This window comes from Pinus tabuliformis, chromosome 1_1, assembly GCF_031772625.1.
Source record: "Pinus tabuliformis cultivar Carrire ecotype Pingquan chromosome 1_1, CPIR1, whole genome shotgun sequence".
NCBI lineage: Eukaryota > Viridiplantae > Streptophyta > Pinopsida > Pinales > Pinaceae > Pinus > Pinus tabuliformis.
In genome coordinates, this window is record NC_142297.1 from 432,377,864 (window position 1) to 432,403,402 (window position 25,539).

A 25,539-nucleotide genomic window follows, 5' to 3' on the forward strand; every position below is an offset into this window, starting at 1 on the left:
TGTAGGCTTCTATTGAACTGTTGGACAGCTAATCCTCTAAGGGTTAGTGTGGAAGCTGAATAGGCTAAAGGAGTCCAAGAGACCTTGGGATGTGGAACCCAACGATCAAACCATGTACTATAAATGTATATCATTTGTTAATTAAAAAATGTACTCTCATGTTTTATCTTTCATATGTTTTCTGCCATGTGTGTGTTTAACATGGTATCAGAGCAGGCCTATTCCTACCCTTCATAATTACTTTGAGCCATCTGTTTTATGGCCTTTCTGTGCATGTCAATTCTGCATTTCATGGATGTTTTATCTACCATATTTTAGCTTCATTCTCTATGCACAATTCCCCAAATAGAAAATTCTGACATACCTCACGCTAACGCTTCCACTGGTATCACATACCTGCTCCTGTCACTGCTGGATACCTGCTCCTGCTACAGAAAATTGTGCATTGAGACTGTTATACGAGTCATTGTGTTGTTTTCACACTGCTTCTCTGTCTACGCTTAAAGATTCACAGTCACGCCATCATTATGCGTCATTGTATTCTGTTGAACCCTTTAAATACTCTTTGTTCCAATTCTGATGCTCTTCGATCGAAGCCATCTCTGCATAATTTTTGGTCTCAATAGTGCTTTCTGAATGGGGAACAATCTACTAATACCATGCCTAGCGAGAGAATTAATAAGTTCTTCATCAATTCTGAGCTTGGAAACATCAATCCTTTCATCATCACCACAAAATTTGTTTTTGGCTTTGGATTTTTTTATCATAGTCGTTGTATTCTAAATCTCAGGCGTCTCGACCTCTTGACGCCCAAGACGCGTGCCTCTCATCCCGTGATTACATATTCTGCCAACAATTGGGAACCCACAATGCAGCCGAATGCTCCGACTGACTAGCAGATTTCAAGCTTCGGAGGATTGAAACCCTTCAAGTGAAACCTTGAGAGATGAGCAACAAAGTGTTTATTGGAATGAGATTCTTTAGAGGAAACAAACACGAGGAGAATTGAAGCCCTGTTGGTCCTCCTCCTTTGAGGGATTTCAATAGGGGAAAAGCCGTAGCGGCTTTGGCTTCCTTCGAACTCAGTTGTCTGCTTGCCATTCTTCTGACACCATCAGACCTGCTTCTATCTAGTTAGTATAATATAACACCCTCGTTATAATATATATATCATATACCACCAGTCCACGAACGTTTCTTCTATACTGCCATATCGCTCCCATACCACAATGTTGTATACCAATGCTCCTATGCCATACATACCACCAAACTGTTGCGGTTCGTATCCTCCCAGCTCCACTGCCTGGCCCATACCACCATGAGTTGGTCATGTTTATATTGTATGCTGCATAACTGCATATGTGTGCTAAAAAATAAATAAATTAAGGTGGTGTCTTCAATAATGTGATGATTGTTTAGTGAGTACATGTATGTTTTTGAAGACTGTTGAAATATTATACAATTCAATTCTAGCACTGGCTTTGAAGACTGTTGAAATATTATGCAATTCAATTCTTATCCAGTCCCCTTAGCACAAAAAAAAAGAAAAATAAAAAAAAAAGGAGCACTTTGAAGAAGCAACACGGGGTCACCAACTGGTATCATTAATATTCCATTAGTTGAGGGTTAGAGCAGGTTTTGAAGGGTCGTGGCAGTCTGAAATAGAGTGAAATCATAAGATGGCATACATTGGATCAGTTGAGATTATATGACTATATGTGCGCTCGCTATACTTTGGAGTTAAATATGTGATTTAGTTTCAATAAATTTTATATGTGCATTGAAGACAAATTTATGTCAGTAGAAGAGTCACAGTTGTAGGAGCGGTTCTGAGTTTGAACAAATTTATGCCATTCAAAGAGTGAAGTCAGCAAATAAAAGAATTTTCCAGTAGGAACACATACTGGTATTTTTGCATTTTTGTTTGTAGCAAGTGTTGAGATATAAAAGTTTTCAATAAGAACCAATCTACATTGTCTAGTTTGTTGGCTCCTTGCAAATTTTGGGAAAGAAAGAATTATAGTGTTGAATGAATACTTAAGTTGCTTCCTAGTATGCTTCAAGACATTGCAGAAGGCTTAAAGTTTGCATATTTGCAGTATTTTCAATTAACATAATTTTGTGGCACTTGTGTGTCATGCGAAATACAAACAACTTGTAGATTTGGAGGTCAAAGGGATACAAACACAATCTACATATATATGCATTGATTCCTTGTTACTTCCACTGTTGCATAAGAGTTTGGTGGGTTGTATAAAGGCAATGATTGTTTTGACAATTAAAAGTAGTCTTTTGAGGAGGAAAGTTTCGTCGGTTGTATTGTCAGGACATAGTACTAGTCATGAGTAAAATCTTATTTTTATTTAATGGATTGTAATTGGTGCTTGTTGGTTGCACACTGATCATTTGCTACACATTTATAAAGGATATTGCTGTGTACTGTGAGTGGGTATTACTTTTCTGCATTGAGTAGTAGTTGTGATCAGTTTTTAAGGTGTAATTCTGACATTGAAGAAAAGAAAATGGCTAGAACCAATGAAGTATTAGAGTTCCTCAAAACTCTGATATTGTATACTACTCATGATACATTAAAAGTAAGCAAAGTTTCTCTCACAGACATTTAGGTCTGTTTACAAAATGCACAAGAGAAAATTGATTTTTTGCAGCTCGAATCTCAGCTATAGTAAGAAGAATTAAAACAGAGGAGTCATCATTCTGAACTTGTTTCTATTCAGAAGATTGAAACAGACTCCCATAAAGCAGCAGTTGAACATGTAGATGCAGAAATTCAGTCTGCACTTCCCAAGTCGGTCATCAGACCTTGGGAAGAGCTTGTCCACAACAAGCACAGAACTGGTCTCGGATATGAGAAGGACTTGTCCTTTCATATTCTAGACTACTCAAAGCCCATTCAGTTTCAGAGTGTTGGATTCCTTCATGACAGTTCACCTCCAGCTATTCCAGATTCTACTCCTCTTCCACCACAACAACAACAGATTGTGAAATGCCTACACTGTGACCGAGTTGGCCATCTAAAAGATCACTGTTTTGATATTCATCCATGTAACCACTATCATAAAACCAGTCATTCTTGAAATAGATGCTTCAGAAACAAACCTCCTGCAAGAACAAAGATTCATCTTGGATGGATCACTTCTTGGCAATGGGCATCAACAACCAAGAAGATATTCCAGTCACATGTCAGAACTTGTTCTAGAGTATTGAACAATCTTGCAGTTGAGTTTTCTCCATCATCTCACCTTGTAGCTGACAAGGGGGGAAATGATGGTCATCTACAAGATTCAAAGCCACATCAAGCAAGCCTAAGCCACAACCTGCCACACCAGTTTCAGAGTTGTATTCAGAGACAAAGATGACCCTGAGCATGCCTTCAGTTGGTAATTTGGGACACTTCCTCTAGCAGAAGACTTCAGCTTCTTACCAGTTTCGGAAGAGTTCCACGAATAGAATTGGGGATACTTCCTCTAGCAAAAGATTTCATCTTCTTGCCATTTTTGGAAGAGTTCCAGGAATTGCATTAAGCATTCCAAAGTTGATGGTAATCCTTAAACAATCACAAGTTGAGACTTCCCTTTTCAGGTTGAAGTTCTCCCTTTTATGCGGGGTGAGACCTCCCTTTATTGGTTGAAGGTTTCCCTCTTCAAAACATTAGGAGCACTTCCTCCAGCATAAGACCTGAGCTTCATGCCAGAATTGGAAGAGTTTCGGGAACTACACTAAGCTTTCTGTTAGAGCCTATATTGACCTTAGGCTGAAGGGAGGCAATCTTAGGATAACCACAAACCAAGCTTAACCTGGTAGCTAGCCCTACCAGGTTGGGAGAGGGCTCTCTCCTTGTAAATCTCACTTGAGATGACTGAATTGAATATGGATTTTAGGCTAGGTATAGTAGCTCTAGTGTTTTTGGTTGATTTTGATGATTTTGTTGCTGGATCAAATTGAGCAGGCAGCTTTGGGTCCGGGAAACCAAGTCAGAATTGCAGGGTGTTCTGTGGGGTGAGGTAGGTAGGTATTTTTCCACTTGGAATTGAGTGAGATGGTAGGTCTAAGACTGGTGAGGAGTTGAGGAGGGCATGCAAGGATCATGAGTCCTCTTCAGATAGCTGAAAACATCAAAAACTAAAGGTATTCCCAAGGCATAGCACTGTTACCAATGTATTCCACCTATCTATCTTGATTTCATTTAGTTAAGAAGAATGAAATAGATTTTGGCACATATACCACATGAGAAAAACTAATGATAGAAGGAGAAACAATGCAAAAACACATTACCACAAGAATCCCACAAAAAATAGATGCAAATCTTGGTTTATTTCCTTGCCAAACTGTTGTAGAGATGTACAAAGTAGCTCAAAACATCCACAAGAGTCCAACCTTTACAAATGAGGAAGAAAATACATAATATAGACATGAAAACCACCTATGCTAGCCACCAGGGGTCGAATCCAAGAGATAAGGGGTTTTTTCAACCATATCTAAACTAGGAACAAGAATATAGGCAGTGGAACAGCTTGCCTCTAAAACCATGGAAACTAATTCATTGACCCCCAAACCACTTCAAAATGATGAATCTACCCTCTAAGGTAATTTTACACTTACATTTACATAGCATGGCATCATTTACAATCATAAATTCATCCAAGATGAAAGAAAAAGTCAACTTGTAGGAAAACTAGGCGAAATTTGGATTTTTGAGCAAACTGGTTCTATGTGTAGCGCCACCTGTCCTATGTGTAGTGCCACTTCTCAGCTGATTTTGGAGGCCTTACCCTTAGCCAAATTGAGCCCAAGATAGCGCATTGGAAAGGTCTTCCTGTCTAGTTTCTGGAACATCTTGAATTTTTGCATTTGGAGGTCATTTCCCCCCTCAAAAGTGGAATCTCCCAAGGCTACTTCCTGTGTGTCCAAAAAGAGGCAGAGAGGGCATTTTTTGATGGTTTTTTGACCTTTAGGTGACCAAGAGTTACTCCAAAAATGCTGAAACTTTTAGGGATTGATGTTCTCATCATGTTGAATCTGAATATGCAATCCATTTCTCCAAAAAGTCTCCCAGTCAAAAGCATAGCTCCAGTTCAAAAAAACAAAGGAGAAAAAGCCCAGGTGCGTAGCACCAAATTTTGGTGTGTAGCGCTAGGCAGTTTCCTCCAAGAACACAACAATTTCCTCCTTTTGCTCAATAACCCCTTAAAATTGTGATTTTACTCATGAACTTCAACTTTAACAATGAATTAACTTGAGAAAGAAATGACCTTTATATGGTTTGGGCACTTTTGATATTTCACTCTCCAAAACCCACTTTATAATGTCTTTTGGCTTTCTCAAATACTCTGTTTTTTTGGATGCTTGACTTTTTGCTTAAAATAGGTGAACTAATATTTGATGATCTTTTGCTTTTGCAGTGGCATGTATTTGGAAATATCAGCAGGTGACCAGGAGCAGCGTGAGACTTATTAATTACATATGATAAATGATGAAATTACATGAAATTACAAATAAAAAAAACAATGCTTTGTTTTCACCTCAAACTGGGTTTGAGGTGAAAAACGTATTAAATTTACAAATTATGATTTGAAAGCTTTCCTAATTATTATTTTCATCCTCATATGTCTGCTGACCCTTATTGGTCAATGGTTACTGAAAATTTGACATGGTGAAGCCCTAATACCTACTGAAACTGAAACCCTAAGACCTAAGACCTATTTGATGAAATAAACTAAAAATGAACCTTAACCTGAACCATTGACTGAATCACACATGGAAAATGGTCAGCAAATATGTGTCATCAGGGAAAAAACTGAAATGTGCCTACCATCAGTTGATCCATGACCTAATGGAATGCAACTCATTGAGAATGGGACTCCTAATATGAATGCAAAAGAGTGAATTTGATCACTGATGGCAGTGTGAAGACACTGACGCTAACATTGGCTCCAATGGGGATGGTAGCTCCTTATAGGTGCCAAGAACCATAGATACAAAAACTGATACAAATCACTCAACTTTATAGCCTTCACCTCGGGCCCCAAGTTGAAATGAATTGTAACTTTTGAACACTTGCAATGAAAGGAAAACGGTATATACAATGATCACTTCTTGATTTCAGAAATCACCTTAGAAGAAGTAGTGCTTTAGGAGCCTACCATTGACTGGTCCTCCTGGACAATCTTGTCCATCCATTTCTTTAAGCAAGAATGCATTTTGTCCTCTGTATGCAACAATCTTATAAGGTCCCTTCCATAAGTTTTCGTACTTGCCATGCCATGCTTGCCTTTATATTCATTCCTAGAATCCCACCGTAACACCACATCTTCAAGCTAGAATTTATTTGCTTTAGTTTTCTGATCATAGATCTTGTTGATCTTCTCCTACAATTTGAAAGTATTTTGGAAGACTTCCTCCCTTGTCTGCTGTAAATGAATCATCTGATTGATTCTTCACTAAAAATCATCTTCCTCACTACCAGCCTCCTGTAAAAGTTTCACAACTGGGACTGCTAGAGCTGTCAGAAAGACCGCGTCAATGCCATATACTATTTCAAATGGAGACATACCTATAGAATTATTTTGGCTCACCCTGTTTTCCCACAAAGCATTAACTAACTTCTTATGCCAGCTTTTCTCGTTTGTTTCCAGCAGCTTCTTGATGATGTTCACCAATGACTTATTGGATGATTCGGCCAGACCATTACCTTGCGGGTAATATGTTGTGGAGTGACCTATGGTAATCTTATACTTGCTGCAAAAATTGATCATCTTCTTGGATTAGAATGCAGCTGTGTTATCTGAGATGATTTTACTAGGACAACCAAAATGAGATAAACTAGCATTTGCACCAGATGTTGCAAAGGAAACGCCGTAAGGCATAAATTGAAGAACACAAATACAACAAAAGAATACTTTGATAAAGAATAAAAATATATTGAACGCTCAAATCAATGCCCCATTAACTGAAACCAGTTAGTAGACATATCTATCAACATTAGGATTATATACAATGATCAAGAAATTTCCCATATACAAACAGCACCTTCCACAACAACCTTTTGTCACATCCACATTTTAGAAAATGCCTTGGAACGTGATTGGAATCTCCCATATTGTCTTTTTAATTATGCAGATAAATCTTCCATATTGCTATTTTCATCATGAATATTGTTAGTTCATTGTTGTAAAGTGTTAGTGTGTTAAATTCAATACTGTAAGTTTGACAAGCGAAAAAAATTCCTCAATTAGCATAATATGCATTTTTCTCTCACCATGTATTTTTCAGTCATGCATTACAAAACTTCCATCAAAGAGCACAAGTAACAGATTAACATGTATTTTCCCTTCATTATTTTCATCACAGAGCCAAGAAATCTACGCCTTATCTATAAAGTAACAAAAACATTTTGAAATAAGTTTAATATTTCAAGCCAGTGTCTAACCTATAAAGTAACAAAAACTTTTTGAAATAAATTTTATAGTTTAAGCAATTGACTAACCTAATTTAATAATTGAAAAATTCTCAAAGATGAATTATACTCCATAATAAGAGAGCCAACATTGGAGCCCATACTTTCACTAATAGGAAAAGAAACACAACCACTTGTTAAGAAGAAATTCAAGTAATAATAATAAAACAAAAATAATAAACATTAAAGTATAAAATGGTATTTCCAACGGACAGGTATAAATATACATGCTCTATGTCCATTGTTAGATTAAATGGGTGTGGAGAAAGGGCAAGAAGCATGTTCAATTTGTTTCTAAATGAGTGGTTATCTAAGCTCGTAAACATAATAAAAAAGATATTTATTACAACAACTTCTATATGATTATTCTTTTTGAAACATAGTTAAAACCATAAATTAACAATTTCAGAAACCTACACATGTTAGAAACAATCAGATAAGCCATGATGATTGAGTTTCTCGTTACTTCAAGTCTTTGTTGATTGTGTCCACTGAATGAGCCAAGTTCATGTTAGCTTTGGTTGAGTTGATGTAAAAATGTGTAGTGGAGTTGATATCAACTAAGGTCTAGTTGTAGAATCACCAAACTGAGTTGAAGTTGGCTTAGCTAGACATACAAGGTAAAACCAGCTGACCAATAAAGTTTGTCATAACTATAAACAGAGACAGTTATAGTATCTGTCCTTACCTTTGGGTATATTGGCTGTGAGATAAGAAGTGAGGAGAAGCGGAGGACACCATTAAAGCAGCAGTAGCAGAGGAGGTTTCAATTGGGGCGACCTGGGAACACATCCACATTACTCTAAACTCTTGATCTCTTCATTAGTCCTGTGAATGTGTTGCAAGGTCACCCCAGTCGAGCCTGCTCTGTCTCATTTATTCATGTGAGCCCAATATGCAGGGGAAACCCTTTCTGAAACTGCGTCAATGAATGTCTGTAATTTATAATTTATTGAAATGAGATTGATAGAGAAGAAGAAAGGAACCGAAATCTGGTAGTACAAGCAATACACGTGAAGTGCAGATATGGCCCTGAGATTTATGTTGAGTTAGGTCGAAATTAGATGGTTTCACACACTGTCGGTGGAAGCAATGAAAGGGCTTAATCTCCTCCATATTTAGGTTGAAAGGACAGCGCCATGATGGGAGGTCAGTATGAAATTGCAATGTATGGAATGTACTCTAGTACTATTTTTACCAGGAAAAATTGAATAGTACAAACAATAATACTTTATTATAATAATAGAACGAATTGAAGTATAGTAAGGTTTGAAGGTGTCAAAGCCAGTGTGAATGCTGACGTGTCTAGCAGTGACTATTGAGACTATGACATTAGCCAGGGACTTGCACACCAAAACCCAAAACCAGTTTCTGGCCCGATAAATATTTTGTCATGGATGACATGTTATAAATCATATACATTTCACAACTTGCTTGACCACGGTAAGATAAGCACCGTACCTACCTAATGTATAAAAGAAGACTGATAAGCAGGTATTGGTTGTGAGATAAGAAGTGAAGAGAAGCGGAGGACACCATTAAAGCAGCAGTAGTAGAGGAGGTTTCGATTGGGGCGACCTGGGAACACATCCACATTACTCTAAACTCTTGATCTCTCCATTAGTCCTGTGAATGTGTTGCAAGGTCACCCCAGTCGAGCCTGCTCTGTCTCATTTATTCATGTGAGCCCAATATGCAGGGGAAACCCTTTCTGAAACTGCGTCAATGAATGTCCGTAATTTATAATTTATTGAAATGAGATTGATAGAGAAGAAGAAAGGAACCGAAATCTGGTAGTACAAGCAATACACGTGAAGTGCAGATATGGCCCTGAGATTTATGTTGAGTTAGGTCGAAATTAGATGGTTTCACACACTGTCGGTGGAAGCAATGAAAGGGCTTAATCTCCTCCATATTTAGGTTGAAAGGACAACACCATGATGGGAGGTCAGTATGAAATTGCAATGTATGGAATGTACTCTAGTACTATTTTTACCAGGAAAAGTTGAATAGTACAAACAATAATACTTTATTATAATAATAGAACGAATTGAAGTATAGTAAGGTTTGAAGGTGTCAAAGCCAGTGTGAATGCTGACATGTCTAGCAGTGACTATTGAGACTATGACATTAGCCAGGGACTTGCACACCAAAACCCAAAACCAGTTTGTGGCCCGATAAATCTTTTGTCATGGATGACATGTTATAAATCATATACATTTCACAACTTGCTTGACCACGGTAAGATAAGCACCGTACCTACCTAATGTATAAAAGAAGACTAATAAGCAGGAGGAGGGGCAGGCAGTCCACTGCCAAAGCGATGGTTGCTATAATTAGTAGAGGAATTGTAAGAACCGTGCTCTAATATGTTTGATTTTGAGTCTGAGTCAGTAAAGAAAAATGCTCAAATGTAACTATGTGCTCCTTCAGCAACCATGATGTCATGGTGACTTGGGAGCTCCACAGGCAATTTGTGAATTTCTAACCATTACATTAACCCACTTGCAACTTCTCTCGGTAATTCCTTCCTCGCATCTCTATTAGATACTTAATAGACATTTTAACATAGGATAATGTATAAAACACAGGGAGAACATCAAGGTCTACAATGGAATTTATTATGAGTATTAAAATGTTTAGATATTTGTTTTCAGATATTCTAATATAATCCCACTGCAGCAGAGTGAGGTACAAATGTTGGAGAATTCCCAAAACAACAAATACTTTTGCCATTTTGACTTCTTTTGAAGTTGAAAATTCTTCAGAGAAATAATCCCAACAACAATGTTAAAATACACACAATAATCCCAAAATAGGGACATCCAGTTATGCCACTACAGTAAGATCACCTGAAATATCACATAGAAAACAGCCACAAACCAAAGATCGCCCATGTGGCATGGCACTGAAACCGTTTACAATGTTAGTAACAAAGTGAGGAAGGATACTATGACATTAGCCAGGGACTTGCACACCAAAACCAGTTTCTGGCCTGATAAATCTTTTGTTCACGGATGATATGTTATAAACCATATACATTTCACACTTTGCATACGTATAGAAGTTCAATTTATTTTCAAAATATAATTTAGAAGTTCAGTTTATTTGCATAATATAAAATAATTTAGTATAGTTTATTTTAAAAATAAATCTATCAAACAATTTACAAATTATAAAAATAGAATTTTATACAAACTAACACTAAATCTTGAATTCTATAATCTGAACATTTTTCACTTCATTCTTATCATCTTACATTTCATAAAAGGTAAAGTGATTTTTTAGATTTAATATCACTCTTATCTTCTAACTTTTCAAAAATCTGAACATTTTAAAATCAATTCTTACTTCATTCTTATCATCTTACCTTTCATAAATGCACTTTGTTGTAAAGTTTTTTTGCACTTTGTTGTAAAGTTTTTTTTATTTAATATCATTCTTATCTTTTTACCTTTCAAAAATATATTATTCACTGAACTTTCACTGAACCTTAGGGGCTACGGCGACAACCATTCTACTTGAATATAAGACTAACCCAGGTAGACCTTTTACTTGAATATCTAAGCCTAACCCAGGTAGACCTTTTACTTGAATATCTAAGCCTAACCTAGGTAAACCCAAAAAAGTAAAACCCTAGAGAATCTTTTTTTTTTGGTATAAACTTTATGCTTCTGATATAGTCTTGATCCATCGGAGTTATATCTTCCATATGCATGAATGTGTTTTTTGATGTGACTTCAATTAATAGTTACAGGTTCTAATGTCTCTTAGTGCATGCGACTCAACTAGGAGGCCCCCCTATACTAGGACGCACACTGCTTCTCATTTGATGGGCTTTATTACTTTTAAATAATATAGTTTCTTTCGTCTTTAGTCTTCTATGTTCATAGATATAGTACTGTGTTTTTATAAGTTCTTTTTCATAGCTCTTTGTTTAAAAGATTTAATAACAATTTTAATAGAGTTTATAATCAAAGAATATCTAGAACACAGTAATCACTTTGGTTTTTTTCTTGCATTGTGCTTTCAATTGACTTAGTAGTGTGAATTTTATTTTCTTGTGTGTGTCAATATAATGAAGGGTAATCAAAAGGATATTTTCGATTGAATAGGAATTAAGCTTTAAAATTTCAAACAATTATATTAAAAATATTTGAAGATTTTTGTTATCGAAATCATTAAAATTCTCTAGACGTTTATGAAGATCTATAAGTCTTTTAGAACTATGATTTAGTTGTCAGTTATTTTCAATAGACTAAAATTTATTTTTAATTTCATTTTTTATGAGATAGATTAGAAGCCAAATCCTACCATATATTTTACATTACACTTCACATCCTTACAAACCGAGATTGATAGATTAGATGTAATGAAATTATAGTTTGATTGAATTTACTAACAATTTTGGCATCATTGCTGAAGAAGTGTACAAACAATTTGCCTTTTAACTTATGTTGTTTTTTTTACACAAATTTGGGGAAGGAGAGATGGTAAGATGAGAGGCAAGAACTTGTGCATTACCATAGTGAGGTTTCTCCTAAAACTTGGTTGTTGCATTTTTTTCTTTATTAGTTGCATAAGTAAAGGTAAATAGAATGCATTTATAGAGAAAGAGATTCAAAAGGTAGATTCATTAGTGCTGAATATAACTACGAGTTCAAAAGTTAACCACAGAGCCGACATAATTATAATTTCATAAGTTAATAGCCCGGAGGCATAAATACACAGAACCATGAAATAGTGAGGCTGAAGCCACAACCCTCGACAACAGACCAAGTAAAGACTACAAACAGCAAACACTTCGAAATAGACAGACAGAGAAACAACGAGGCACGACCCTACCCGATACAAGAGCGTAGGAATTGTTTAACTATAGTTGATTGTTTAAGCTTAGTCAAATAGAATAAATAATGGGTGTCTAGTTCAATTTTTTCATAGATATCTATGAAATGTTTTGTCCAAGTAATATAACCTCTATGGAAGTTCTTATGCTATTTCCACCATTTCCACCATTCAATATCTAAATATAAAACACCCACATGACTTTTCATTAAGTTTTCAATGATTCCAAGTATGGAAAATTATTGTTCCATGTGAGTGATATAGGCTATGGGATTGGAATGATAAAATTTTTTAGCTCCACTTTAGGGAGTTGATGCCATGTATGAGTGATAGGATAACAAGAAAATTCATTAGAGTTAGGCCTTATGTTATTAATTGGTTCAACTCCCTCTCATTGTTATGATTGTTGATTGAATTATTATAGATTGTGATGACTTGGGATAGTTGTTTGGGGACCGAGTTTAGTTTGTTAATTTTAACATGGACTAAAGAAAACCTTTACTTAGCTAAGGATTGAGCATGACCTATTTGGTGATGCAATTCCTCGCACATAGTTCCAAGCTAAATATATAGTTTTTGAGATAGTTACTTATAGTATTCAAATAGAAGGAGATTCAATAGATTTTTTTTTATTGGAGAGTGGTACAAATGTGCTTCATGATGCTTTTTCAGGCTATTGAGATAGGTTTCAAGTAATGGGTCAAGTCAATCCATGAAGAAAATGATTACTAAAGAGATGTGCTAGGGTGATCACTCTGGTGAAAGGAGTCTATTGAGATAGGTCCCAAATAAGGGTGGGATGAGGAATTTATTTTTTCTAAGTCCTATGGAGTTATACTCCCACCCACATAATAATATGCTAGAAAAATGATGAAATTGTTAATACCATAAATTTACAAAAGAATTTCATTGATTGGTAGCAAGAAATAGGGTTTCTAGTGGCAAAATGTGCAAATGTGCTTTGACTATACTTGAATGTGGTCCCTCCATACAACCAACATAGTCAACCACTCTAGAAATTGGAGTTAAAGCATCAAACTCGTTGACCAGAGAGAAATAGTTTATTTCATTTCCTATAAGTAGAATTAAGGGACTGTATTCACTTCATTTTATTAGTAGAGTAGTTATTTCCTTTCTCTTAAGAAAGTTCATGCTATTTCCATTTACTTTCATTTAATTAGTTTACAAGTGAGTGTTGTGCCCAACAACCTCCCCCTACTAATTGGAAATATTCAACAATCATATGGGGCCCCTCCATAGTCCTCTTCCCATCAATCTAAGGATTCTAACAAAGAAATCCTTTGAAGATCACCCTTTGAATAGGCTCCAAGACTTACTTGTTGGGGTATTCTCTACTTCCCTATAAAATCCCTATTTTGGAAGTTGAATATCATAATCTATTACATCCATCATTAAACCTTCTTCTTCCAACTCTCTGACATCAATGACATTTCAGGGTATTCTTTTGTTCCCCTCACAACACCCTGTATCAAAGATCACAAATCAAATATAAATCAATTATTTCAACATTGAAGTTCTTACCCTTTCCTACTCTTCAATATTAACACATTATCAAAGAATATTTTCTTGCGTCCCTTAAGATCACCTTTATTGAGCATCAGAAATTGGAGAGAATTATTGTGAAATATTTTTTTTATCCTAACCTCCTCGGACTCCCCAATGCTAACTCTACAATGGAAAACTTTGGATTTAAGAATTCCCAATAGTCATCTAAGCACTCTCTCAGATTAATCTTTCCTGATATTAGTACTTACACTTATTTAGTATTTGTTGAAGAATCTAGAGCAAATGTAGTTATTGTGATTCTTCTTAGCATGATAACTATTTGTGAGGTATTTTAATTTTTTCTTATTAGCACAATATTCTCTTGATATCATTAGCGTGTGTATTTCTTACTTCATCAAACAGTTACCAAAATACAAGAGACAAGAACACAAGATGTTGGCTTTTTGCCAGGGCCAAAACCTCTCACTCTTTGAGAGGAAAACCCACACACAATTATTCTTATAGAGATTCCAAATGACGAATACCAAGACCATGAACCTTGAATTATTAGGCCACTCTAAGAACAACACACCAATCCTCTTCTTTTTCACTGTTGAGTTCATCATCATCATTGTTGCTTCACCGAGGTCTTTATTATCATTGCACTATCAAGGTCATCACTAAGATTACTATTGTTGCAACATTGTTGTACCTGCATAGAGATCATATATTCCTCTTCTATCATGGTGTTTAGTATCAAACCCTAGGGAGGTTTAAGGTAGGGGAAAGCAATTTTTAGGGAATAGTAAATGGGGAAGGGTAAAGATGAAGACGATGGGTGAAGGGATATTTGTATTAGAGAGGGATATAGGGTAGTAGTATGATAGTTTGGGGATGGGGGAAATTTGCTTTCAATATAGGGGGTTTGACAGCCTAGGTAGTTGTATCACCTAGGACTTAGGGTTTTAGGACAAAGGGTTAGAGGGTATGTGGGATAAAAAGGTTTAGGGAAAGGGGAGGAGGATAGAGGGAAATGTATAAAAGGGAATGAGAGTGGAAGGTAGTTTTTGGGGGAGATCTAGAGTTTAGATATAACAATTAAACGAAATCTTCAATAAAACCTTTCAAACACTTAGGAATTGACTTGAGGAGGAGGATAAGCACATCCCTTAGCTAGTACTTACTTGTTTTGAGGTTGAAATGGATTTAGAGGAGGTGAGGAGGTGACTGGAGCATTGTTGGACAAACACACAGTGCCTCGGGAAAACGCACAACGCCTTAAGGGAATGCGCAATGCCTTAAGGAAACGCGCAGTGCCAGAAGAGAACATGCAGCGCCAGAAGAAAACATGCAACACCTGCCCTATTTCTACTGATTTTGCCCAGAACTGTGAAAAGGCTCTCTTGGGGTTTTCTCAATGAGTGTTAGGAGGCAAATGACGCTGATTTTGAAGCCAAGAAGTCCTTTATAGGTGAGTGAATTCGATCTTTTTCTTTTCAAACCCACTTTCTAATGTTTCATTTGACCTCTTTTTGTCCTCTTTGCTAATTTTCTTTCCGACTTTTTCCTTTGCAGGTGGATGATGCTGAAGTTTTGGCAATCTTCACTTTTTACTTTAGTTTGGATGATATTGGCAATGGAGTTTGAGTAAAGAGCTAAGAATAGTGACTTACTACATAAACATAAAATTACATAAATAAATAAAAATTATTACATCTCTCTTTTTTGAAATAAAATTACAAAATGGAAAGAAATTCTTACTTAAAATCAAAATTGGAACTTTAGCAACCATGGTTACATGCTTGTAAACCATTGTTTGACTACAAAGGGATATTATTTGCTTCACTCTCATACTTTGTTGGCCTTATGCAATGAAATGGTGTTTTATTGGACCTTGGAAAATAAAACTTAGTGACCTAATGGGACCTTGAATGATTGGACTTCAGGTGGACTTGACTAACACAAACCATGATGAAAGAGCTTTTATAGTCAATGTATGCTCAACAAGACACATGAAGGTGGGCCAGCAAATATAAATTTTTGAGAGGGGATGGGGTTTCAACTTGGGCTACCATCAGTGAGTAAATTTTTACACGATGACCTAGGTGGAATGAAAAAATTCCAACATAGGACAATAGTATGATATAAAAGAGAAGTTTTGATCACTGATGGCAATATGCAAATACTGACTCTAACACGGTATTCAGTTGTCTGAAATCATTACACAACCTTAATGTTTCATCTTTATTTCTGAAAAAATGCATCGAGGCTCCCCAAAGTGACACACTTGGATGTACATACCCCTTCTTCAAAATCTCTTCAAGCTACATTTATAATCCATTTAGCTTCGATGCGCAAATAAATATTGGTGATATTTACAAGCAACTTAATGTTCTTCAAGATTTTTGGAAAAATGGTGAGCTTACCATTAATATTGATAAACTAAGAGAAGGATAAAAATTCTAAAAATTAACTCATTTTCAATTTTACTTTTATGGTGATTGCACCTACATATACTTGGGCATTAAATTTAAATTAAAACCATAGCATGAAGAAGATGATGATTTGTGGTTTGAACGCTTACTTTGGTATTGGAAACAAATGTAGGAATGTTGAGGCTTGGAACTAGGATAAGGAAAAAAATTCATTTTCAACATTTTAATTATCCCAACTTGTGAAGTTTGGGTTTGCAAAGGAATTAGATTATAATTAAATAAATCTAGAAAAGGAAATGCTCTTGAGTCCATTCTCTTGATTGAGGCATGGTGTTCTTCAATAGAAACTAAAGCCATGATTGTAAAATATAAGCATAAATCTATGAAGTTGAGTCATGGTTAGTTTTGTATCTTCTAATATGAATAGTAGCTATTATAAATTGGAAAAGGATTGAGCTAGAGATTCTAAGGTTTAGATTAACTATACAGACATATGAGAAAAATCGATTGTACTAATAATATAGATTATGTCAAAAGTTTATAAGCATATGATATTTAACCCTAATGTTGGTAATAAAAAAGATAATGGGATCATTAATAAGAAGTGGAAATGTCACAAAGACCTTATCAATATTAATGTAGTTGATAAAGATGATTTTTTAAACATTTTTAGCTTAAAACAAACAAGTATAGTGAAGATTCATATCAATGCTAACAACGTACACAATGAACTCGTTAATAGACTAACTAAATTAAAATTTTTATGATAAAATGAAGATTGAAGATAAGACTACTTTTGAACTTGCATAGATTTAATAATATGAAACATATGTTTAGTAAGTTTAACTACTCTTGACGGCTCCCTAGCTTACTAAATTGCAATGATTTTGACTCTTTATTTTATTGAATTCCTAGAGACTTGGTAGCTTTGAAAGATTGGTTGTCACTATTACACAAGGTACCTAGTCTAACTAATAGATGAACTGACCTTTTTTTGGGGGCACTTTTTTTTTTGTCATTTTTCCGAAATCCCGTAAGGGTTTTTAAGAATCATAAGTTTAAGTAGCTTAATCTGCAAAGTTTGAGTGTCTCATGGGTTTTTTAGAGTGTTGAATCTGTTTATGCATTCAAAAGTGCATTTTAAGCAACAAGAAATCACACTAGTTTGAGTGTCTCATGGGTTTTTTAGGGTGTTGAATCCATTTATGCATTCGAAAGTGCATTTTGAGCAACAAGCAATCACAATATCACTAGAAATTGTATTGTTGTATTCCGTCTAAAAATCCATTTTATACTTCACATACAACTATTTCATAAATGCCACATACAGACCAATAACAACATGTCTCCAAAACTTGAACCTATTTTTCACCAAATCATTGTAGCTAAGATAAAATAACCACAATATTCAAATATATAAATAATATTATAATAAATATATAAATAATATTATAATAAATAGTAATTAAAAACTGAAATTTAATCGAAATCATAATCTTAAATAAATGAAATTATTTTTTAAAACATATATATATAACTCAAAAATCTGAGAAGGAAAAAAAAAAAAACAACAACGAAATTCTCACACCCTTAAAATTATTTATATCATATTTAATACAATAAATTTTATTAAACAACATCATAACTATGATAGATTTTTACACCTGGACAAAAAATATCATATCATATTTAATACAATAAATTTTATTAAACAACATCATATAAATTTTATTAAACAACATCATAACTATGATAGATTTTTACACCTGGACAAAAAATATCATGATTTTAGGTGCAATAATATTTCTAACTAAAACTAAAATATATAATTGGAAAAAAAAAACATGTAACACCAATGGTAAAAGCCAAATGAAAACCAATTTATTCCCGGTCAAATGGAACCAACATTTTGTAATACACACATTTAACGAGAAAGCCCAGAGGCAGACATATATATATGAGATTCACTTTCACGATTTTCTTTTATTTTCACTTCATTTTATACTTCCAAACACAAAACCAAATTCCCCGTCAAATGAAAACCAATGTCCTGTAAGTGCACAGAGGCAGACATATACAGATATTGATTCTCTGTCTGAGAATTCTCTGTATTGTTGCTGGACTTCAATGGAAATAATAAACGCACGAATCTATTTATCCACTGAGAACTTTTAGAGCATTATTTGTTCTGTTCTCTTATTGCTGGACTTACAATAAAAAATACAGATCCTCTGAGAATTCTCTTATTGCTGGAAATAGGAAATTATTGGTGGAATTCTCTTATTGCTTGCTGGGGTTACAATGGAAATAGGGTGCCCATTAAACACAAGAATCTGTTTATCCACTGAGCAGTGAGAACTTGTGGAGCATTATTGCTGGACTAAAATTTAGATGTCATATGGGAGCTTTATCCAGTGAGAACCTGTAGAGCATGGTTTGCCTGTAGATGTGGCCGGGTTGGACAATGACAGAGGGGAAATTAGGCTGATTCACTGCATTGGGGAAACCCTGAGTCTCGAAGCACAGTGCTGTGTGTGGCTTGTGCAGGAAGCCCCCTTTGCCCACAGTGTGTTTGAGATTATTACTGGTATAGAACTGCATCGCTGGAGCAGTGGACCACACCTCCATCACCCTGCGACTCCAAGGATCCTTCATCCTCGCAGCAATCCTCAGCCCATTCTTCAACTTGGGTCCGTCCAGAACATAATTGTTATCGAACCCAGGGGGCCTCTGCCTACTCTTCACTTTATTAATTCTGGTGCCAACAATCGTCTCTTTCCTGAAGTCCAACGGAGTTCCCTCCACAGGCAATATCTGGCCTGTTGGAATCAGATGATCATCTGTGGGAGTATAATGTGAAGCCCATATTTTGACAGCATTGTCCAGTATATCCCTACTGCTGTTATGCCCTGCAAGGTTCCAGTAAGCATGAGTGGTTAAGCTCACAGGCGTAGCTTTGTTCCTCGGTATTGCCTCATAATCAAGTCTCAGCTCCATGTCTCCACTTATTGTATAAGTCACTGATACATCCAGGTCACCAGGAAAACCTGCATGACACTATTCTTATTTTAAATAACAGCAAACAAAGATTTACTATTAGCTGCTACACCCCCAATATGATTATCTGTCAACAATATTAATAATCAATAATTAAGGAGCAAATATCCCGTTCTTTTAGGTGAGTTTTCTGGTCGGAATTGTGATGGCTGGGTTGAATTACAATTCTTTGATTATTGAAATTGCAGTGAGGAGCTTTTCCAATGAAAACAGGGTCTACAAATCCATTTCCATTTCATTGGTAAAATTGCAGTTTTCAGAATTGTGATTTTCCATCCATCAAATCATTAATGGAAGAAACAACAAGTTCACCAGCATCTCTCGTAGTTATCAGGGCAGTTGATAGGTCTGCAATTTCCCTCCTAATTATGAGGGCAGTTAATAGGTCTGTAATTCCCCTCAAGGCAGGCAGTTAGTAGGTCTGCAATTCCCATCAAGTTCATTCCATGCTTCAAAATCTCCCATCACTTCACTTTAGCACCTACCAGTATTTTCAACTTGGAAACCCACAATCCCTTATTTCAACCAAACCCCATCCAAGGAGATGGGATTTTAAAATCTGTAGAAATGCAGGCTTGGCTTCTACATGGGATGGGATGGGATTAGATGAGATCAGCAACTATTCCAAAACATTGCTTATTATTTTTCTAAATGAACGCTGCATGCATGTTAATGGAAGTCAATAGCTTAATTTGCAGGTTATATATGCATCAGCATAATGGTTAATATTTTATATGAGTAAAATGGAAAATGTCAAGATGTTTAAATTTAAATACTTATGTACAATAACAACAAGAATGAGATGAGAATTAGGCCTCCCACCCATATTCTGAATCCACATTAAATCTAGATGGCTCACCTTCTTCGCCGTCCACACTGTGGTAGGTGAACTGAATAGATGGCTTCCTCCCTCCTCTATACTTTTGCACTTTCCATAGCACATTGTCAAAGCCTCTCAACCCTCCTGTGTTCACACATACCATACCACCACTCTGTCATCAGTATGCAATCCATCATTATCTGTTCACATACTTTTACACTTTTGTTATAGACTTTTAGTTATCCACATATATGCAATATTTTGTTACAGGCCTTTGGTTAGCGACATAAATGCAGAGCTGCAAAAAGAGGAAGGCACCCAGACATTCTTTCACCATGGAGAGTGTAATCCAAGAGACAATAACAGCTGTACCCTCATAGTCTCCTTGAGTGATATGAACCTGGTAAAATCAAAGCCCTAAACATCAGCTGATTCTTCCTTAGATGCCATTTAAAAAATTAGACTGTTCATTCAAGTTGAAAATAACAAAGAAGAAGAAGAGACAGAGCTACCCAATATGATTATCTGTCAACAATATTAATAATCAATAATTAAGGAGCAAATATCCCGTTCTTTTAGGTGAGTTTTCTGGTCGGAATTGTGATGGCTGGGTTGAATTACAATTCCTTGATTATTGAAATTGCAGTGAGGAGCTTTTCCAATGAAAACAAGGTCTACAAATCCATTTCCATTTCATTGGTAAAATTGCAGTTTTCAGAATTGTGATTTTCCATCCATCAAATCATTAATGGAAGAAACAACAAGTTCACCAGCATCTCTCGTAGTTATCAGGGCAGTTGATAGGTCTGCAATTTCCCTCCTAATTATGAGGGCAGTTAATAGGTCTGTAATTCCCCTCAAGGCAGGCAGTTAGTAGGTCTGCAATTCCCATCAAGTTCATTCCATGCTTCAAAATCTCCCATCACTTCACTTTAGCACCTACCAGTATTTTCAACTTGGAAACCCACAATCCCTTATTTCAACCAAACCCCATCCAAGGAGATGGAATTTTAAAATCTGTAGAAATGCAGGCTTGGCTTCTACATGGGATGGGATGGGATTAGATGAGATCAGCAACTATTCCAAAACATTGCTTATTATTTTTCTAAATGAACGCTGCATGCATGTTAATGGAAGTCAATAGCTTAATTTGCAGGTTATATATGCATCAGCATAATGGTTAATATTTTATATGAGTAAAATGGAAAATGTCAAGATGTTTAAATTTAAATACTTCTGTACAATAACAACAAGAATGAGATGAGAATTAGGCCTCCCACCCATATTCTGAATCCACATTAAATCTAGATGGCTCACCTTGTTCGTCGTCCACACTGTGGTAAGTGAACTGAATAGATGGCTTCCTCCCTCCTCTATACTTTTGCACTTTCCATAGCACATTGTCGAAGCCTCTCAACCCTCCTGTGTTCACACATACCATACCACCACTCTGTCATCAGTATGCAATCCATCATTATCTGTTCACATACTTTTACACTTTTGTTATAGACTTTTAGTTATCCACATATATGCAATATTTTGTTACAGGCCTTTGGTTAGCGACATAAATGCAGAGCTGCAAAAAGAGGAAGGCACCCAGACATTCTTTCACCATGGAGAGTGTAATCCAAGAGACAATAACAGCTGTACCCTCATAGTCTCCTTGAGTGATATGAACCTGGTAAAATCAAAGCCCTAAACATCTGCTGATTCTTCCTTAGATGCCATTTAAAAAATTAGACTGTTCATTCAAGTTGAAAATAACAAAGAAGAAGAAGAGACAGAGCTACCCAATATGATTATCTGTAAACAATATTAATAATCAATAATTAAGGAGCAAATATCCCGTTCTTTTAGGTGAGTTTTCTGGTCGGAATTGTGATGGCTGGGTTGAATTACAATTCTTTGATTATTGAAATTGCAGTGAGGAGCTTTTCCAATGAAAACAGGGTCTACAAATCCATTTCCATTTCATTGGTAAAATTGCAGTTTTCAGAATTGTGATTTTCCATCCATCAAATCATTAATGGAAGAAACAACAAGTTCACCAGCATCTCTCGTAGTTATCAGGGCAGTTGATAGGTCTGCAATTTCCCTCCTAATTATGAGGGCAGTTAATAGGTCTGTAATTCCCCTCAAGGCAGGCAGTTAGTAGGTCTGCAATTCCCATCAAGTTCATTCCATGCTTCAAAATCTCCCATCACTTCACTTTAGCACCTACCAGTATTTTCAACTTGGAAACCCACAATCCCTTATTTCAACCAAACCCCATCCAAGGAGATGGGATTTTAAAATCTGTAGAAATGCAGGCTTGGCTTCTACATGGGATGGGATGGGATTAGATGAGATCAACAACTATTCCAAAACATTGCTTATTATTTTTCTAAATGAACGCTGCATGCATGTTAATGGAAGTCAATAGCTTAATTTGCAGGTTATATATGCATCAGCATAATGGTTAATATTTTATATGAGTAAAATGGAAAATGTCAAGATGTTTAAATTTAAATACTTCTGTACAATAACAACAAGAATGAGATGAGAATTAGGCCTCCCACCCATATTCTGAATCCACATTAAATCTAGATGGCTCACCTTCTTCGCCGTCCACACTGTGGTAAGTGAACTGAATAGATGGCTTCCTCCCTCCTCTATACTTTTGCACTTTCCATAGCACATTGTCGAAGCCTCTCAACCCTCCTGTGTTCACACATACCATACCACCACTCTGTCATCAGTATGCAATCCATCATTATCTGTTCACATACTTTTACACTTTTGTTATAAACTTTTAGTTATCCACATATATGCAATATTTTGTTACAGGCCTTTGGTTAGCGACATAAATGCAGAGCTGCAAAAGGAGGAAGGCACCCAGACATTCATTCACCATGGAGAGTGTAATCCAAGAGACAATAACAGCTGTACCCTCATAGTCTCCTTGAGTGATATGAACCTGGTAAAATCAAAGCCCTAAACATCAGCTGATTCTTCCTTAGATGCCATTTAAAAAATTAGACTGTTCATTCAAGTTGAAAATAACAAAGAAGAAGAAGAGACAGAGCTACCCAATATGATTATCTGTCAACAATATTAATAATCAATAATTAAGGAGCAAATATCCCGTTCTTTTAGGTGAGTTTTCTGGTCGGAATTGTGATGGCTGGGTTGAATTACAATTCTTTGATTATTGAAATTGCAGTGAGGAGCTTTTCCAATGAAAACAGGGTCTACAAATCCATTTCCATTTCATTGGTAAAATTGCAGTTTTCAGAATTGTGATTTTCCATCCATCAAATCATTAATGGAAGAAACAACAAGTTCACCAGCATCTCTCGTAGTTATCAGGGCAGTTGATAGGTCTGCAATTTCCCTCCTAATTATGAGGGCAGTTAATAGGTCTGTAATTCCCCTCAAGGCAGGCAGTTAGTAGGTCTGCAATTCCCATCAAGTTCATTCCATGCTTCAAAATCTCCCATCACTTCACTTTAGCACCTACCAGTATTTTCAACTTGGAAACCCACAATCCCTTATTTCAACCAAACCCCATCCAAGGAGATGGAATTTTAAAATCTGTAGAAATGCAGGCTTGGCTTCTACATGGGATGGGATGGGATTAGATGAGATCAGCAACTATTCCAAAACGTTGCTTATTATTTTTCTAAATGAACGCTGCATGCATGTTAATGGAAGTCAATAGCTTAATTTGCAGGTTATATATGCATCAGCATAATGGTTAATATTTTATATGAGTAAAATGGAAAATGTCAAGATGTTTAAATTTAAATACTTCTGTACAATAACAACAAGAATGAGATGAGAATTAGGCCTCCCACCCATATTCTGAATCCACATTAAATCTAGATGGCTCACCTTGTTCGCCGTCCACACTGTGGTAAGTGAACTGAATAGATGGCTTCCTCCCTCCTCTATACTTTTGCACTTTCCATAGCACATTGTCGAAGCCTCTCAACCCTCCTGTGTTCACACATACCATACCACCACTATGTCATCAGTATGCAATCCATCATTATCTGTTCACATACTTTTACACTTTTGTTATAGACTTCTAGTTATCCACATATATGCAATATTTTGTTACAGGCCTTTGGTTAGCGACATAAATGCAGAGCTGCAAAAAGAGGAAGGCACCCAGACATTCATTCACCATGGAGAGTGTAATCCAAGAGACAATAACAGCTGTACCCTCATAGTCTCCTTGAGTGATATGAACCTGGTAAAATCAAAGCCCTAAACATCAGCTGATTCTTCCTTAGATGCCATTTAAAAAATTAGACTGTTCATTCAAGTTGAAAATAACAAAGAAGAAGAAGAGACGGCATTACCTGTTGGGGAGCATTGTAACCAGGGGGGACATAAAAAGCAGCACTGTCCATGGGCATATCCACATTATCGTTAACCCTACGCACATATCTGCTAGTAATTCCTGCTTCAACTGATATACAAAAACTGAACGCCACCAATACAAATAACATTAATGAGTGCTGTTTGATTGCTTCCATTTTGCAGCCCAATCAAAACACAGAGTTTGAACTCTGTCAAGTTCTCTGCATAAATGTCTAGCATTGATATTCTCCACTGTATATCTATCCTTTATATTCTCCGCTGTATATATATCTGTAAACGCTGAATGATTGAAGAACTCCTACGAAAGTGGGCTTCTCCGAATATGCCCAATGGATATTCAAAATACATCAGATTTTAAATGGGTTTTGTTCTTGGTCAAGGCATATGGTACTGCAAGTATTTTAATGGTTGATCGAGATATTGCGCTGCAAGGGTTTCAACAGAAAACGTTTTGTTCTTGGTCAAGGCATATGGTACTGCAAGTATTTTAATGGTTGATCGAGATATTGCGCTGCAAGGGTTTCAACAGAAAACTTTCCATCAGGGGCCAGCTTGACCAACTCGAAATCCGAGACCTTGGCCTCATGTCGTCGCCCAGAAGGATATTAGAGGGCTTCAGATCTCTGTGAATGAAGCTCGCTGTGCAGGTACTCAACTCCGCGGGCGACATCGAGGGCATTGCTAAGCCTCTGTTTCCATTCTAGCAGCCTCAGCCCGGCCGCCGCCCATTCAAACAGATGCAGACTCAGTGGCCCCTGGGGCATATACTCGTACACCAGCATCTTCTCCCCGCCGTTGATACAGTACCCAAGGAGAGGAAGCAGATGCGCTGCTTAGGCAGTTAAGGAGTTGCAGCTACCTCAACATAATCTAACGACTCAAAATGACTCAATCGTCTAACATATCATCTAAGGGTGCAAAGTAATGACACGTAGGCAGAGAGCAAAGTTGATTTCAGAGGGGAACGCCTTACGGCGTAAATATTTGATTCCAAAAATTGAATGATTATCGTGTTTGTTGCCTGTCTGGTCGGG

General features: G+C 36.3%; 1 protein-coding gene across 2 annotated transcripts; it reads right to left on the minus strand.

Moving 5' to 3' along the window:
- Positions 1 to 18,411: 18,411 nt before the first annotated feature.
- On the minus strand, positions 18,412 to 25,326 carry LOC149213566 (uncharacterized). Of its 2 annotated transcripts, XM_089392048.1 has the most exons (7): positions 24,484 to 25,326; positions 24,306 to 24,371; positions 24,011 to 24,115; positions 23,028 to 23,093; positions 22,733 to 22,865; positions 21,455 to 21,559; positions 18,412 to 19,307 (listed from the first exon to the last, which is right to left on the minus strand). In XM_089392048.1, exons 3-7 carry the CDS (start codon positions 24,092 to 24,094, stop codon positions 18,655 to 18,657), a joined length of 1,041 nt encoding a protein of 346 aa, XP_089248174.1. In that variant the 5' UTR covers positions 24,095 to 24,115; positions 24,306 to 24,371; positions 24,484 to 25,326; the 3' UTR covers positions 18,412 to 18,654. The 2 variants fall into 2 exon arrangements, with proteins under 2 accessions (XP_089248174.1, XP_089248175.1); XM_089392049.1 differs by lacking the exon at positions 21,455 to 21,559 and having other exon boundaries at positions 24,484 to 25,325.
- Positions 25,327 to 25,539: the final 213 nt, after the last annotated feature.